Below are 15,469 nucleotides of genomic sequence, written 5' to 3'. Positions count from 1 at the left end.
GGCGCTTCCATCGGCGAAATACGAATGGTGTTATGATAGAGAGGATAAGACAGTAAGATTACGCGAGGAGAACGACGTCGTATTATCGCATCTCGCACCAGGTCGGTGCCAAACAGTCGCAAAGTCCTCCCTTGGGCCTGGAATCGGCTCGGCTTGACGCGACTTGACGACTTTCGGACCGTCCCGCTGCTCGTGCATCGATAACGACGATTGGCGATGATAGCGGTAAGTCGTGATGGGCAAGAACGTGTCTGAGGCGTACAAGAACGAGAAGAGAGAGTATATATATAAATGGGCGTTAACATTCAGTGAATCAACAGCCGAGATGATGGCAGAACAAATACGTAAAAAGTAGTGTGGGTGTATGTAAATGTACATCTGCGTAACACGGGCGTTTATGCACACGTACATACGCAGGAAATGCGCTCGTGCGCGTACGTATGCATATAACGAGAAACGGTGCATATATATACATATAAAGAATCTGAACATTCCATATATATATATATATATATATATATAAGATATACACGCGGAAGGAAGATGAGAGGATGTGTATAGTATGTAGGTATTATATATGTGTCTCCGCGTATATTGTGTATTAAATATATATATAGAAAAAGATAATATATATATGTATCTATACAATAGGATATCGAGGAAAGAAAAGTAAGTGTAATAGATATGAAAGTTGTTCTCTTACGGGACGAGCCAATAAAAGTCTCGTACAGCCTGACGTCGATTTTTTCGTATAGCGTGTCTCGTCCATCCTCCTGATCGTCAAAACTCGGCCGAATGTCGTTTGGAATACGAATGCCATTGATGGACCATTTTCTCTTTCTTTCGTTCTCTCTCGCGTATGCACGCGAGAAAAAAGTCAATCTCTCGATCATTTCTTTTTGTCTTCAAGGTACTTTGCATTTCCAGATTAGTCGCGCGATGTTACGAGAGGCAAGTTCTAACGCCGTAATGTATTCTTCGACCGAGACTTTCGCTACTGAGAGCAACTGTCGACGATAAAATGCTCCGGTGAACGCACGACGGCGAGTAAGCACTCGTCGTCAGCAAATGAGAATTTTATTTGTCGGGAGTTTCTCTCGACAGCAACAATCTCTTAAGTGTTGGAGAGATATCGAGTTTAGTCGGTTTCATCGGTAAATTGTTGGCGGAGTGTCGATAAATAAAAAGAGAATATTATTGATGAAAACAGTAACACATGATAAAATGATAAAAACTAGATAAAATAAGTTGGGATTTATTAGTTTATCCCTTTACGAGATAAGTTTTTATTTTTAAAAAATACCCACAGTTGTGTGTGTTAAGGAGATAATTCGATTATTGAATTATCTATATAAACCATTAGTCTTATAGATAAGCTATTAACTTGATAAATTGATTATTATTAGAAATATATATTGTATGATTATAAAAAGGATTAAAACTACAACAATATATTCTGGTTTATTCCTCAGAATTATAGCGCAACTCCGCAATATATTAATTAACTCTATGAATAATTTGTTTATAATCGATGAATATGAAGTAATTGCAAATACATTCGAACAATTTAACCACATCTTTGTGAAGAATTATCAATTAGCTGACTGCAAATTCTTGCAAAAGAACGTATTATTTGATAATAATATCAAAACTATATTATAATCAATAAATACCAATTAAATAAATTTAATAATGTAAAATTCTACATGTATTATAATATTTTTTGTAAACATATAAATTCCCAAAACTTACGAATTTATATATTTAAAAAAAAAATCAAAACCATATCCTTATGTCTCTTTTTATCTTATTATCTCTCTTTTTTTGCTACAATCCGCAAACAACTTATAAATTTGGAAATTATTATTGTAACAAATATCAATTAACAGTATATTAAATTTGACGTGTGACCGATTAGATTCGATTTTTCCTACACCTATCTGTCAACATCGCAGCGTACGCGTGCACGTTTTAGCGATGACTTGCGCGAATTTAGCATATGCCACTGATCGAGAGCCACTGTACGATGCGTACATTTATATCCAGGCACACACAGGCAAAGACGTAGTACACGACGATAAATGAAGTACCGGAAAGAATTTTAGACAGCGACACGATAAAGATGGCTAACGTGCAATTAATTTTGATGAGCGCAAGAAGGAGGGGCTTACAATGTTACAATTTAGACAGATTATATTCGCGCACGGCGTCTAATTCGGCTCCTAATTCAGCATGCGTGAGCGTGCGTAATTCATGGACGAATACTAATGACGATATTAGTCGGTCGACGTGACTTCATTTCGACGGAATAGTTTCAGGATCGCGAAGTAACCCCTATCTCTTAGGTATAATACGTTTCGATCTCGTGAACGTAGAAACACAAATGTTAAAAAAAATGCAGTTAAATCTTTTAAATCAAACAAATTCGTGTATAAAGAAACATTTTGAATGCCATCTCGTGATCTTCTAACTTTCAACGTTGAAAAATATTTTTAACGCATGAATTACTTTAATTATTTATTAATTATAAAAAATTAAACGTAAGTTTCGCAAAGCTATAAATTAAAATATAAATGTAAAATATGGTTTTTTTAATGTAGCTTACACTCTGCGATATTCATTTTCCACGTTTGTACATCGTAAAATACGCAAAACTTAGAATTTTACGATAAATTTTAATTTTCACGAGTGATATTTCACGAGGGCCTTTTTTCACATACGGTGGCTCTCTTGAAGGCAAGCTTCTCATACAAGACGTATACTTTACTTATGTATTGCATATGTACACGTGTGACACATCCTATATCAGACAGCGGCTGATTGTTCGAGTGGGAGAGATTATCTATATTAATTTTATATTACTGTCCATAAAAGAATAAATTCGTCGCTGGAGAAAAAAGAAATTCGAGGCAATTTCGGATAATTATAGCTTCGCTCCCGCACCTACCGGGTCCAATTAGCATTAATGTGTGTAATTAGTGTACCTGTTGGGAGTGTTGAGTTCTCCATGGCGGGGCCTCGTGGGGTAGGAAGTCACGTGCGTACCGCCAGTCCCTAATTTCGAGCTACGTAGTGATGTTGTAGTTGTGGTAGTTGTAGTTGTGGTTGTTGTGTCGTAGTCGATGGGTGATGACTCGTGGTGACCGTGATGATGACGGTGATGGCTGATCATGTGGTGGTGATAGTAATCGTACTTGTGGTTAGTGACGGATAGTGAATGACGTGACATAGGCGGATATGCGGGCGTGATATTTCCCCGCGCGAACGGGAGGAGGGTGACTAACGTATCTTATCGCCTACACATCCAAAGCAGCTCATTCCACGCATTCCAATCGCAGCTGTTATTGTTACTTCCGTTCCGATATTTCCCCTCGAATTTATTTTCCTCGCGCTGTTCGTTCCTTCATTCCCTGCGATCGGCCATCTGCTTTCTCGTCGTCGGCGTCTTTATGTCCGATATCGTGTTCGACAATATATAATGGTAGCGGCGGACGATTCGTCCCGTGACTCGCTGATTCGGTGACGTATCGTATAATTGGATGATTCATCTAACATCCGATCTATCGAATTAGATTAATGGAACAAATTTAGCGTCATTACGCATCGCGAGTCCGAGAATAAAGTTCTTGCTTTTTGCAGAATATACATATATACATATGATGGTTTGTAACGTTGTGTACGAGCTGATTGTTAGATAAATTATCTCATTTTACCGAGGTCATCGAATAAAGACATCGTGGACGAATCGTTCTTGAATTGTTCGACATGTATGGTGCAAAAAGAGAGGTAGAGAAGAACACGTGGCCTTACATGGGGCTAATTTGGAGAAGTAGGATGTGTTCCTGTTTTTCTATTCACAATGGTCATTGCATGCTTTTTAAAAACTCATATTTAATTATTATGAATAATTATCCCCTTTTTTTCGTACCTTTAGTTACCTGCTTTACGGTGAAAAAATTTAGATAATAGCAAAATTATATAAAATTATAAAAGTTATATAAATTACAATATTTTATATGAATACATTAATTATATATTAAAAACATACAACGGAAGACACAAAAAAAACAGACTAATATAATATAATAATAATATACTAATATAATATGTTAATGTGTAACTTAATGTGCATGTGCCAGATATTTTTATTGCAGATATTTTAATAATTTCCTTCTTTTCCAATTCAAAAACTTAATTTCCTTTTGTTTTTTCAATGATACCCAAAGTACATTACTTCGAAGACTTCGCCTGAATTACGGCAATTAATTACGTGCAACGAGATTGCAGCTATTAATTGCTGCGCGCGCCCGCGCGCCCGTCGCGTCGGCGTCGCGCCGAGATCGGCTTATGCCCGGAGAAATTTGTCGTGAAAAGAGAGGAAATTGGACCGAGTGGTTTCCCCCTCGGCGTCGAATGTGCGCCCTTCTTCCTCGAGCTAATCGGAAAACGTCTTCTACACGCCCGTGGCGTCTGTTAATTCGTCACCGAGAATTTGAAGTATTCTCAGTCGAGAATCATGAGATAACATCTGTATTTCACTCGCGCACATTTTAACCGAAAGCAGGTAATTAAGAGATTGAAACTAGTGATTAAAATCTCTGTAATTTCGACAAGTTCAAGCGTCGATGCTACTAACAGGGATTTCAGTATAAAATAATGCAAAGGCATTATCACGTTTTCATTATCGCAAAGCAATTGTCTCTAGCATCAACTTTTCGAGCTTGCCGAAGTTGTATCGATTTTAATCTCAATATAGAACACGAAGGACTTGTCGAAGGATTTCAACGGATCGGTTGAGATGAATTGGACCAGGATTAAAGGTACATGGACCGGGATTGGTGATAACATGATACAATGCTCGTGCTAAGTTGTCACAATGAACAACGAGACAGGCTTTGGTGCTGGTGCAGCTGATCGCTCAAGAATTTTGCTCAAAGTAGTTTTCAGAGGAAGTGGAGAGAATGAGTAAAGGTTAACATTGTGCGATATTTTTTTCGGTGACAGAATGAGAGAAAGAAAGAACGAGGACTAAGCGAAAGATTTTTCGTGCTGTTGATGTTAACGTGCTTATTCCGTTGAATTCGTGCACGAAACTGCACTCGGACAAGTGCCACGGTTCTGTCAATTTTTATTCTGTCGAATCACTCCCGACTTCGAGTGCCACTTATAAGCTATATAAACTCCGTCTAAGTCCTAAGTCTAACAAGCATGAATACGAGAGTGCAAGGAGATCGAGATAGCGAATGCGACGTTGTTCGTGAAAAACGTTAATTACAATAATATTGTTATCTTTCCTTAGTTTTCATAAAAATTCCATTTAAATAAAACGCTGATTCGCGTAGTACGCTTTACTAAATTTCGCTGAAATTTACGGAAGTGAATTCACGATCTGTGAAATCAAGATCTAGCGCACGAAAAATTTGATCGTTCAATCGATAGGAGTAACAGATAACTTCTGAACAATTTTCTCTGGAGCAAATTTCGTTCGCTAATATTTTGGGCGCTTTTGCAGTAATGCAAATGCAGCAAAGCTGCGTAGGGGACACAGGAAGTATGAAATCTAGCAAAGAAATATTGCGGATGAAAAGCGGCGCGTGTGATGAGGTGGTCATAACTAAATGGGAACGTGAACACGACGCGTGGCAAAAGTGGATCAAAAAGCGCGGAAGAAACAAGCTCGTCGGCTACAACGGGCTTGTAGATAATAGCGGCTTTTCCGAACGACTTCGCATTCCGTATACCGAGAACGGGGTTATAAACGAAGGGAGGGCACTATGAACGCGAGGACGTATCTCGGAAGGTATACATAGTCTAGGTCTGCTCTAAAGACCGTCTAACACGGATTGCATAGGCAGAGCGAACATGGTGATGGCGATGTGATCACGCTGATGGCAGTGCTCTGGTGCTCGGAAACTCTTTTACGAGACTAACAAACTAAATGCTCGTTTCGCTATGTAACAGCACAGCGGAGCAGCGACAGTTGCTGAATTAGAGTAAGCGATGGGGGGATATTGACGCTTCAAAAATTCACGAATTCCTGTACCATTCGGATTTAACGTGAAGAGCGTTTTACTTCTCTGTAATATAAGTTTACGGCATATCGGAATGCACGCGTGGCGCCGTAGGGTATCGAAAATTCCATAAAAATGAGCTAGACGGTAAAGCGATACTCGTAATAAAGTGATGACTTGACAAGCGCCTCGGAAAATTTCTTTTGACACTTTTTCGGCATATTTCTTCGGAGATTTCCGCAATCCTTGTTCGCAACAAAAGCATGTAGAAACGGTAAAATCGCGTTTATATAGGCGTGAATTTTTGAAAACTCTTGCGGCGGTGACGCGAAGGAAAGTGCTCGTACAAAACAGTTGTGAGAGAGTTAAAAACCCACGATTTTGCGTGCACGCTGAACGCGACATGGATGCGAATATATGCACGTTTGCTGGAAGACGTGTGCGTGTGTGTCTGGTATACGTGTACGTGTACATGTGTAAAGTCGCTGAGTGAATCTCGTCGATTTTCCACCTCTGATTCGATTTTCCTTCTCTAAGGGGAGAAACGCTGTCAAGCCGAAATAAATAGAACATCGCGAGCTGTTTCGAAATGCACCGAAATATTTTGATTGCGAACAGCGCCGATTGCACAAGTTACATCACACAAAGAGAGTCATGTCCTAAATAAATGTAACGTACTCTGAAATTGAATTCTCTATTCTATATTCATTAAACGCGCATTTCCCTACGTTTTGTACGAATTTACGTTATTATAAATAATTACAGAAAATTGCGTGAAGAAATGAGTCACACAGCTACTGAGTTAAACTCTCGTACAAATATCCTAGTTTCAGTTGTAATAAAACAGACAACTTTTTTTGAGGATATAGTGCACAATTATTACGACCTATACCAGAGATATTACACCACTTCAAAACTTCGAACAAAAATTCCTGAGTTGTGAAAATCTTTGTACACAAATTCTTGAACCATCTACATGTCTAAATCATTGGATTCCCGAATGTTTCAATTTTATTTCATAATTTTCATTTTCTCTCTCATTTTAATGTTTTTATATGTCTTACAATTCTCGCACTTTTCTTAGAAGAGTTCTGTTGTAAAAAATACTTGTTTGATTCTTAAATCGTATTCTTATCAAATCCCCGAATGACCAGATCCTTCACGTCGTTACACCCGCAAATTTCGATCGGCGAATTTTCCGCGCCTCTTGACCAAAGATTCACCAGCTATTGCCTATCGCCGTTTCCCCGATCTCGCATGTGCATACCGTACCTTAATCTCGCCTGTATCGCAAAACACAGAACGGAAAACCCCTTTCCGTCGCTCGCGAGAGCCCAATCGATTTTGGGGGCAACGATCGAGTCGAGTCACACGAGACAGGCGGGGAAACCTCGCAATACCCTGTTGTGGTTCCTGAATCGAGAGTAGGCTGCCCGTGTAAAGATAAGGGCTAACTCCACTCACCCCCTGGCGTTCGTTTTCTCTTTTGTCCGTTTTGTGTTCCTCTCTCTCTTTTTTATTTTCTCAGATCTTAGGTGAGAGAACAGAAGTTCAAGCGTGAGCACGGCACACGGGGCAAAAAGTAAAGCCACTGGCGGTGCAATAACTGCAAGCTACTTGCAAGCAACTACTCGTACAGAACAATGGGCAGCGATTAATGTTAACGCATATGTGTACATACATAAAATGGACAAAAAAAATAGGCAGATTATTAATGTCGATATGCGTATACACATATGCGTATCGAAAATGCGTAATGAGCGTCGATCGAAATGAGAATGACACACACATATATATATGTATATACATATATGTATGCGATGCATGATGTATGTATACATATATATACATATATATATATTTATTTATTTATAATTATGAGTATGTATGGCGACCGATAGAAATAGCTTAAGGACCTGCTTCTGGACCGCCGACTGCATCTGCTGGAACATCAGCCTTTCCTCCTCTTTTCCTAGAACAACAGAAAGTAACGAGGAACTCTTGGAGGAACTGTTTGGTTCCAGGTTCCTGGATTGATGCAACTGTGGGTGTGTGTATATGTGTGTGTGTATATGCACTTGTATGTATACGAATAAGTGGAATAAGTGAGCCTAATAAATGATCATAACAGTTTACTCGAGCGCAATTTTTGTTAATTTTTCTGTGACTCTATGTTACTATTATAATTATTTATATTATAATTAATGCAACGTACACAACATTCCTATCGCATAATAAAAAAATTAAAAAATAAAATAATATTAATTAAAAGAATTCATTTCCCCCCTTACTTGGTATTTACTGTAATTGCTTCTACTCAAATTTGTAAAAATAGTTTAAAGAGCAAAATTATTTTGCCAATTATGTATGCCAAGCGCATTTGTATATAATACGGAAATTTACTTTAATATACGTATTGCGTTAAATGTGTCGAGTGAATTGAAACTTTGTTCATAACGACACCTTCCCAACTTTTGAAAGCAACTCCTTGCTTTCGCAAAATTATTTTGCAATATTAATATTCTCTAGCAACATCCTTTTGGACCATGCACCGTTAGCTTCACGATAAGACCAGGACAAGTGTTTTGCTTTAATATATGGATCACAATAACGATTTCGAAGCGCAGATTCGTCTGCTTAGGCGAATTGCGGTCCAAAGCTTAACGAGATAACTCGATAAGCCGTTGTAGTTGTCGTGGACGACCGACGGCATTTGCGCGAAAAATTTCGTCACAGAGGAAATTGAGTCTTCCCTTCGTTAGAGAAGAACGATACCGGGCGTCGTATATTTGCGAACAAAATATTCGCAAATTTAAATTCTGATAACTCGCTATGTATATTTGCTACATGAAGTCATTTATGAGCAGTCGAGCACAATATACATTCGAAAAAATTATTTGACAATCATGCGAGAAAAAAAGCTAAATAAAAGCTTGTCTCCTAACGAGACAAGCTTTTATTTAGCTTTTTTGTAGAAATAAATGTGGACTGAAAAATCTAGCAAAAGTTGAATTTTTAATTTTATATGTGAAAATGTAAACATCTTTTTGTGTAAACTTTGCTATTTGATCACTTTTAATCTAATCTGTTTTAGGGTTTATACACGTGCTTTGTATTTTTATTTCTGGGTATTGTACATATTTTATTAAAATAGATATTTTCTTTTCTAATAATGCTCGAAATATTAATTTTTTCTTATTACGCGATTTTCCAGTTCACAATTATACTCCTTAAAAAAATTGAAAGACACTAAGAATTGCTATTCAATTCTTTGTGCTAAGATGTAAGTCATATAAAAAATCGCGTCTGTCATTATGATTTTACATTAAAATAAAATCTAAGTTTATCTATTTTTATTTGATTTACCTAACTTCATCGATTTCTTATGGTTCTTTTAATCTATCTTGCGATCACACAGACATGTACTCTTTTTTGTCCACAAATTGCAGTGTTAAAATAATTAATTAATGTTAAAATAATTAATTAAAAAAATTGCAAGCAATGTCTCACCTATCCCCTTGTTCTGAAGCATCTCGAGGAGCTTCTTGATACTCTCATCACGAGCTTGCAGCGTTTGTTTTTGCGTTTCTATTCTTAATTCCAGCTCCTGCAATAGAAAAACATCAGCAAGGTTAATTAAAATTAAAGAAATTGCATGTAATTAAGATTCTTCTCTTTTCACGATTGGTCGCCGAATTGTTGCTCAATACTTTTAATCTTAGAAAATCTTGATAATCTTCTTAATATTTACATCAACATTTTAGATTCAATTATATCGCATATAATGAACCTTTCTGAATTATATCAAATAATAATTTGGATATTCCGACTTATTTTATCATATCACATAAATGCTTTAAAAATATTTTAAATCGTATTTATTTTAAATTCACAACATACATGTGAATAACACGAGCTAAATGCAAAGACCACCATAAAATTTAATCAGTGGAATGTCGAAATTAGGTCTTCATTAGGGATAATTGGGCAACTCAGTTACGCTCAAAATACTACTGTCTATATTAAGCCTGCGAAATTATTTCAGCATCTGCAGACAGTACTACCGGGATCACAAAGCTTAAGGAGACTCAACACACTACACTACATAATGACAACGCACATTAAAAAGATATCTGCACTAATTTATAAATTTCTCATTTCTATACGGAATACAAATTTATTTACAAATAATTTACGAATAGATTCTTTGACAAATTCCGAACTATTCAGTTTCTCTTTAAAAAGTTGCCTTAAACACATTCATCATTAACCCTTTGTATGAAAAAATATATATATCACTTTCTCCTAAAAAAATACACCAAGCTTAATCTTTGAAATTAAATAAAGAGAGATTTAATTGATCACCAGGTCGGTGCACTGTCTTCTCGTTCTAAAAGAAGATTAACATTTCAAATAGGATAATAGGAATTTACTGCAAAATATAAATAGCGAAAAATATTTTTACGTAGTTTTATCGCGCGCATTTTGTACAGTATTATTTTCGTAAAAACTGTGGAGTCCCGGTAGCTATCTAATACGTATGATTGTAGTGACCGTCAACAATGAATAGTGCCACCGCTTGGAGCTCGCATAACGAATTTAACACGCCTCTTTGACGACGGAAAAATAATTAGTCTGAAATTAGACACCCACTGTTGGCCTTCTGCCGACGCTTTTCCCGCTGCGCGAGAAAAACACTCGGCTGCGATATTACCTGCGAGCAGATAGCAACGTGCGCTCAGGAAATGCGAGAATTCCCGAATGTTAATTCAATTAAACTCTTCTAATGAACCTCCGCAAACTTCCGCAGTTGATGTATAAATGCGTCAGTTGGCGGTATACTGCAAAAAAAACACGTGTACTGCCGGCAAGTTTGATCTCGAAATAGCATCGCGCTATCGCTAGCCGAGAGCCGCTAATTATAGTCTTGAGTAGAGTGAAACTCTGGGACATATCGAGTCAAGGTAGTCCAAGTGTTAAGTATATTAATCACAAATTTGGACGGAAACTATATAAATATCGCTCCTCATGTTGTAAATTATTGATGTCATATCACATATTAACGTTATAAGTATTAATATGTTAAGAAGTCAGATTACGGACCAAAAAATTAGTCAAATACATAGTAGATGACATCAAAAAGTCATATAAGTATTGAATCAAAGTTACGGAATAATAAAGTGAAAATGTTGTATTTGGCGTCAAGTATCTTAGACATTTCATTTCTGAAAATTTCGATCAATTAACTCGGTTGCCGGAATCGATAATGAGGATTTACCGAGGAACGAGAAACCGAGTGCATAAACTGGCGAATGGCCAAAGGCGACCAGTTGCTTCCCGTACGTTGTACATTTGACCTGTCTGATGCGACATTTCGGTCATGCTTACGAACGAATATCAATTCGCCTCTTCCGCGCGAGATTAGATTATTTCTTGAAGGAATATCTTCGTGTTCCACATACGAATCTATCATTAACCATTTATCTTGCTGTAAAAATAAAATGTTTCTTTCATGTAAGAAAAAATGTCTAGAAAAGATTTATGTCTGTCGTGCTGCTTTTAATAAACGAGTGGAACGTGACACACCGATTGCGTGTCTGCGTATATCGATTCGACGTTACGTACGCGCCGACGCCTGTTTCGACGCCGCCGGTGGCAAACTTAACGAATTTACTGCGATGAGGTTGATATTCGCGTTGCTACCAAAATTTCCGGAAACATCCTGATCGTGTAGACAATCGGTCGTTTACCTCGAACGCGACCTAAACCCCACGTCTATTTCGGGTCTGCGGAGCACAGCCGTATGGTGTACAAGAAGTCAATAAACCACCAGGCATATACCGCCGAACGGATTATTTTGCGAACGTGATTATTTTATTTACGATAACGCGCGCTTTCACCAAACACACAAATAAACCGTAAGTAAATCAAAATGTTATCCTTTCCCCGGTAAAACTTTCTATTATTAAATTAATAATGTGCCGTTTTAACGAAATAAACTGTAAAGTTACGATATCATCGTTGAGAACGAGTAGAAAAGATTAAAATTAATAATTAATTGCTATAAGAATTTGCTACTATTGTCTACTGCTTACGTCTAACTTTACTTTAAAACTAACATTGCATATATATACACTGATATTTGACAAATAAAAGCATTATAAATTATATAAAATAGATATGTCATTAAAGTCTCGGAATATTCAAGAGGAAGAAACCGAACAGGGGCTCGACGCGTTCTCTTGAATACGTTCGGAATGCTGGTGTACGTGACAGACGTCCGCAGCGGTGTCAGACGATCGGAAGATAGCGCGAGGTCCAATATACTTGGCAGCCGCGAGAAAATTTTCACAAATGTCAGGGAAACTCTCGAGGCTGTCGGCGAGAAAGAAGAAAACAAGGAAAAAGAGAGAAAGACGAACTGGGAGGCGCCTGCGGCTCTTTCACGCATCGACCCCTTGAAGAGTCTCCTCCGTTTTATACTTCCATTTACCGCACTTACTTATCCCTATTATTCCCGAGGTATAATGGGATCCTCCTTCGAGAGCGCGATTATTCCAGCGGCGTTCCAATCTTCCCGATAGTGTGCGTCATTCTACTTCGAGACCGAGACTGAATTATTTTCGACGTAAGAAACCGGCCTAGTCTCTCGCCGATTAAGATTAATGTCACAAACCGCGCAGCTGAAAATTTGTTTTTCTCTCGGAAAAATAATTCAACAAAATGCAGAAACTGAATTACAGTTTCATTTTACGGGAATAACTTTGCGTCATACAGTAAAAAGAGCTGTTAGAAACAGTTGATGCACTGGAAAATAATCATATGGCATCTCCAGACGTCTATGACGTTAATGTTCACCTTTATCGTATCACGAAGTATGGCAATTTCGCGAGTCAGGTGCTCGTTCTCATTGTACAAAACTTCCATTTGTTGCTGCATCTCGACGCTCGGCCCGCGCATCCTCATTCTGAGCTCCTCTTCCAGTTGACGGACCATCATGCTTTGTTTCTGCAATACAAAATAGCACATAATTATTTTAAGGATTTAGTGATCTTCATTATTAACAAATATTAAAAAACTGTTCAAATATTTATAACATTTTATCGCGTTCTTTTTTTATTCGAAACTTTTTTAATTTCAAATTTCATTGAGATTAGGAGAATTAGAATTGGTAATAATAACTATAATCATAATTGCTATGGAGCTGAAGAGATAATTATATTTCGCGTATTAAGGTTACTACTTTTAGTTCTAATTTTAGAAACAATGTACAACGAAGCGGTTCTTGAAACAGACAATCTTAACAATTACGAATTGCACTCAAAATATTAACAAGAAGCAGACGGTCGTCGTGAAAGTTCACTTGTGCACGCGTCGCTACGTCGACAGTCATATTACACAACCGGAAACGCGGTTACTTGTCTCCGTCGTATGAACCATTTACTTTCACAGGGATGTACTTTCGAGTGGTATTGTTCCACCCAAGCTCTTTGGTCTGGGCTCGTTAGACATCGTTAATGACGCCGACGGCGCGACATAAACGCGTGAGTGGGCAAAAATCGCGTCGCGAAAGAAAGAAGAAAAGTTTCCTAACTGCACTTCCGGCACAAAGCGATTAACAAATGCGTATGTTGCATATCGATACGCTGTCTTGTTGACTAAAAAACTTTGAACGACACACGTCTTCTCGTTACACTGATTAAACGAGTGTTTTAATTTTATCCAAATTTAGAGACTTTGTTCCTGAAAGTAATACATACTTTTCGTTGTGTATTTTTTGTATGTAAAGAAAGGAAAATGGAAACTAGCGTTCAGATCCTTCCCTTGTATTGTGAAACAATATCTTTCAGTTACGGTACCCAATATTTACTTTTGAAATAAATGATAAAAAACAATAAATTAAAAAGTATCAAATAAATAATAAAAATATGAAATTTGAAAATAGAAAGCAAATAATAAAAGGAAAAAATTCAGTCCGTAAATGACAATCAAAAAAGGTTAATTAATCTAATTTTTGAGTTACAAAAGTAGTCCATCATCTTTGTTGTATAGCAGTAATGTATATTTTTGCATATAAATGTGTGAACAATAGTAAATTTTATTCTGAATAAAGATTACAGCATATTACATAATCTGTTGCAATGCAATGTAAAATGACGAAATCCATCAAGGAACGTAATTAACTAACAAAAAACAATTTTTTGGTAAAAAAGATGATCGGTTTATGGTAAAAAATATCTATACGCGTGCAAAAGATTTCATCGAAATTTTATCGGTTGCATGGGAGGACCACGCAATTAGTATCGCGAACGTGTAACGAGAGGAGCACTAGTATAAACGAATATTCTCCAATTCCTACGGAAACCAATGCGTTCAATATTACCGTTTGACCTAATTTGGCGTGCGTGGAATCAGTGCTATGCGACGTCATGGGGAGTGAGATGCGGAGGCAGAGGATTGCATTCTAGCATGTATGACGTCATCTCCCCCGTTAATCACCCATGATCGCTACGTGATACATTTGCATCATGGCCGAATTTTACTTTTTACTTGCAAAAGTCTTCGACATCATCGACAGTACATCGAGCGAAGCCTATTACGTCTCATATAACTGTCCCAATATTTATTATATTATACTATATTTTATTAATTTAATGTTGTCCTTTTGGTGATTATATATGTTTCATTTATATGTACCCCATATATTTATCTTTTAATATTAAAAATTCTTAGCTATACATTTCAAATTAAATCCGCTCATAAAATCGACAATTAATTAAGGCTACTTTATTATTTACATGTTTACAACTTACTAACTCGTCAAAATCCTATTTAATTTAATCCTATCAAACTCTTTAATTAAAAATTCAATTGAATTTTTGTTAAAGAGCAATCAGATGCTTTAACTGTGTATAAACGTTTTGGACATGTCGTCCGCTTTTTATTAGAATTCGCAAGACATTTATGACATGAAATAACGCAAAACTCGATAAATACGTGATAAAAGGACCGGCAATATTGTCATGTTCGATGCATATTCGCGTAAATATCGAGAGTTATAAGTGCTCGTAATATCGTCAAGAACAAATGCTGTTTAACGCTTTAGCACGTCGTTCGGTGTCAGATTCTCGTTAAAATATATATAAAATTTACAGCGAGTGCTAAAATGTTCTTATCGATTTTATCATTTTATTAGACCAACTAATAAAAGAAATACTGTTTGGAGACATTTGATAAAGTTCAAGGATGCACTCAAAATATTATTAGACGAGATAATAATTCCCGAATAATCCTTGAACAAAAAGATGCTATAAATATTGCGTAAACATTTCGTGGAGATCCGACACGACCGGGAGAGTGGGAATCAAAGAAGGAAGAAGAAATATGGGGGGTCTGGAGTTTAACCGAAGCCCCTCTTAAGACAAGATCCTATTAACGATCGAGCATAAACCCTGTAT

The 15,469-nt window shown here is 37.0% G+C and overlaps 1 protein-coding gene across 12 annotated transcripts in view; it reads right to left on the bottom strand.

Annotated features, from left to right (window-relative positions):
• The window catches only part of Brp (ELKS/RAB6-interacting/CAST family member bruchpilot), a 75,067-nt gene that overhangs the window by 40,154 nt on the left and 19,444 nt on the right, over nucleotides 1-15,469 (bottom strand). For 5 of the 12 annotated variants that reach the window (XM_077413315.1, XM_077413222.1, XM_077413246.1 and 2 more), the window contains exons 2-4: nucleotides 12,870-13,019; nucleotides 9,522-9,618; nucleotides 7,928-7,983 (exon numbers count right to left, since the gene is read on the bottom strand). In XM_077413315.1, coding sequence (XP_077269441.1) covers nucleotides 7,928-7,983; nucleotides 9,522-9,618; nucleotides 12,870-13,019 — 303 coding nt within the window. Of the gene's footprint in view, nucleotides 1-62; nucleotides 252-703; nucleotides 1,389-2,984; nucleotides 3,066-7,927; nucleotides 7,984-9,521; nucleotides 9,619-12,869; nucleotides 13,020-15,469 lie in introns of those variants that run through there. The other 7 variants (XM_077413307.1, XM_077413214.1, XM_077413230.1 and 4 more) reach the window with 4 other exon arrangements.

Source organism: Temnothorax americanus, unplaced genomic scaffold, assembly GCF_048541705.1.
Source record: "Temnothorax americanus isolate GAGA-0224 unplaced genomic scaffold, ASM4854170v1 Scaffold10, whole genome shotgun sequence".
Classification (NCBI taxonomy): Eukaryota; Metazoa; Arthropoda; class Insecta; order Hymenoptera; family Formicidae; genus Temnothorax; species Temnothorax americanus.
This window is presented reverse-complemented; position numbering and strand designations above follow the sequence as displayed.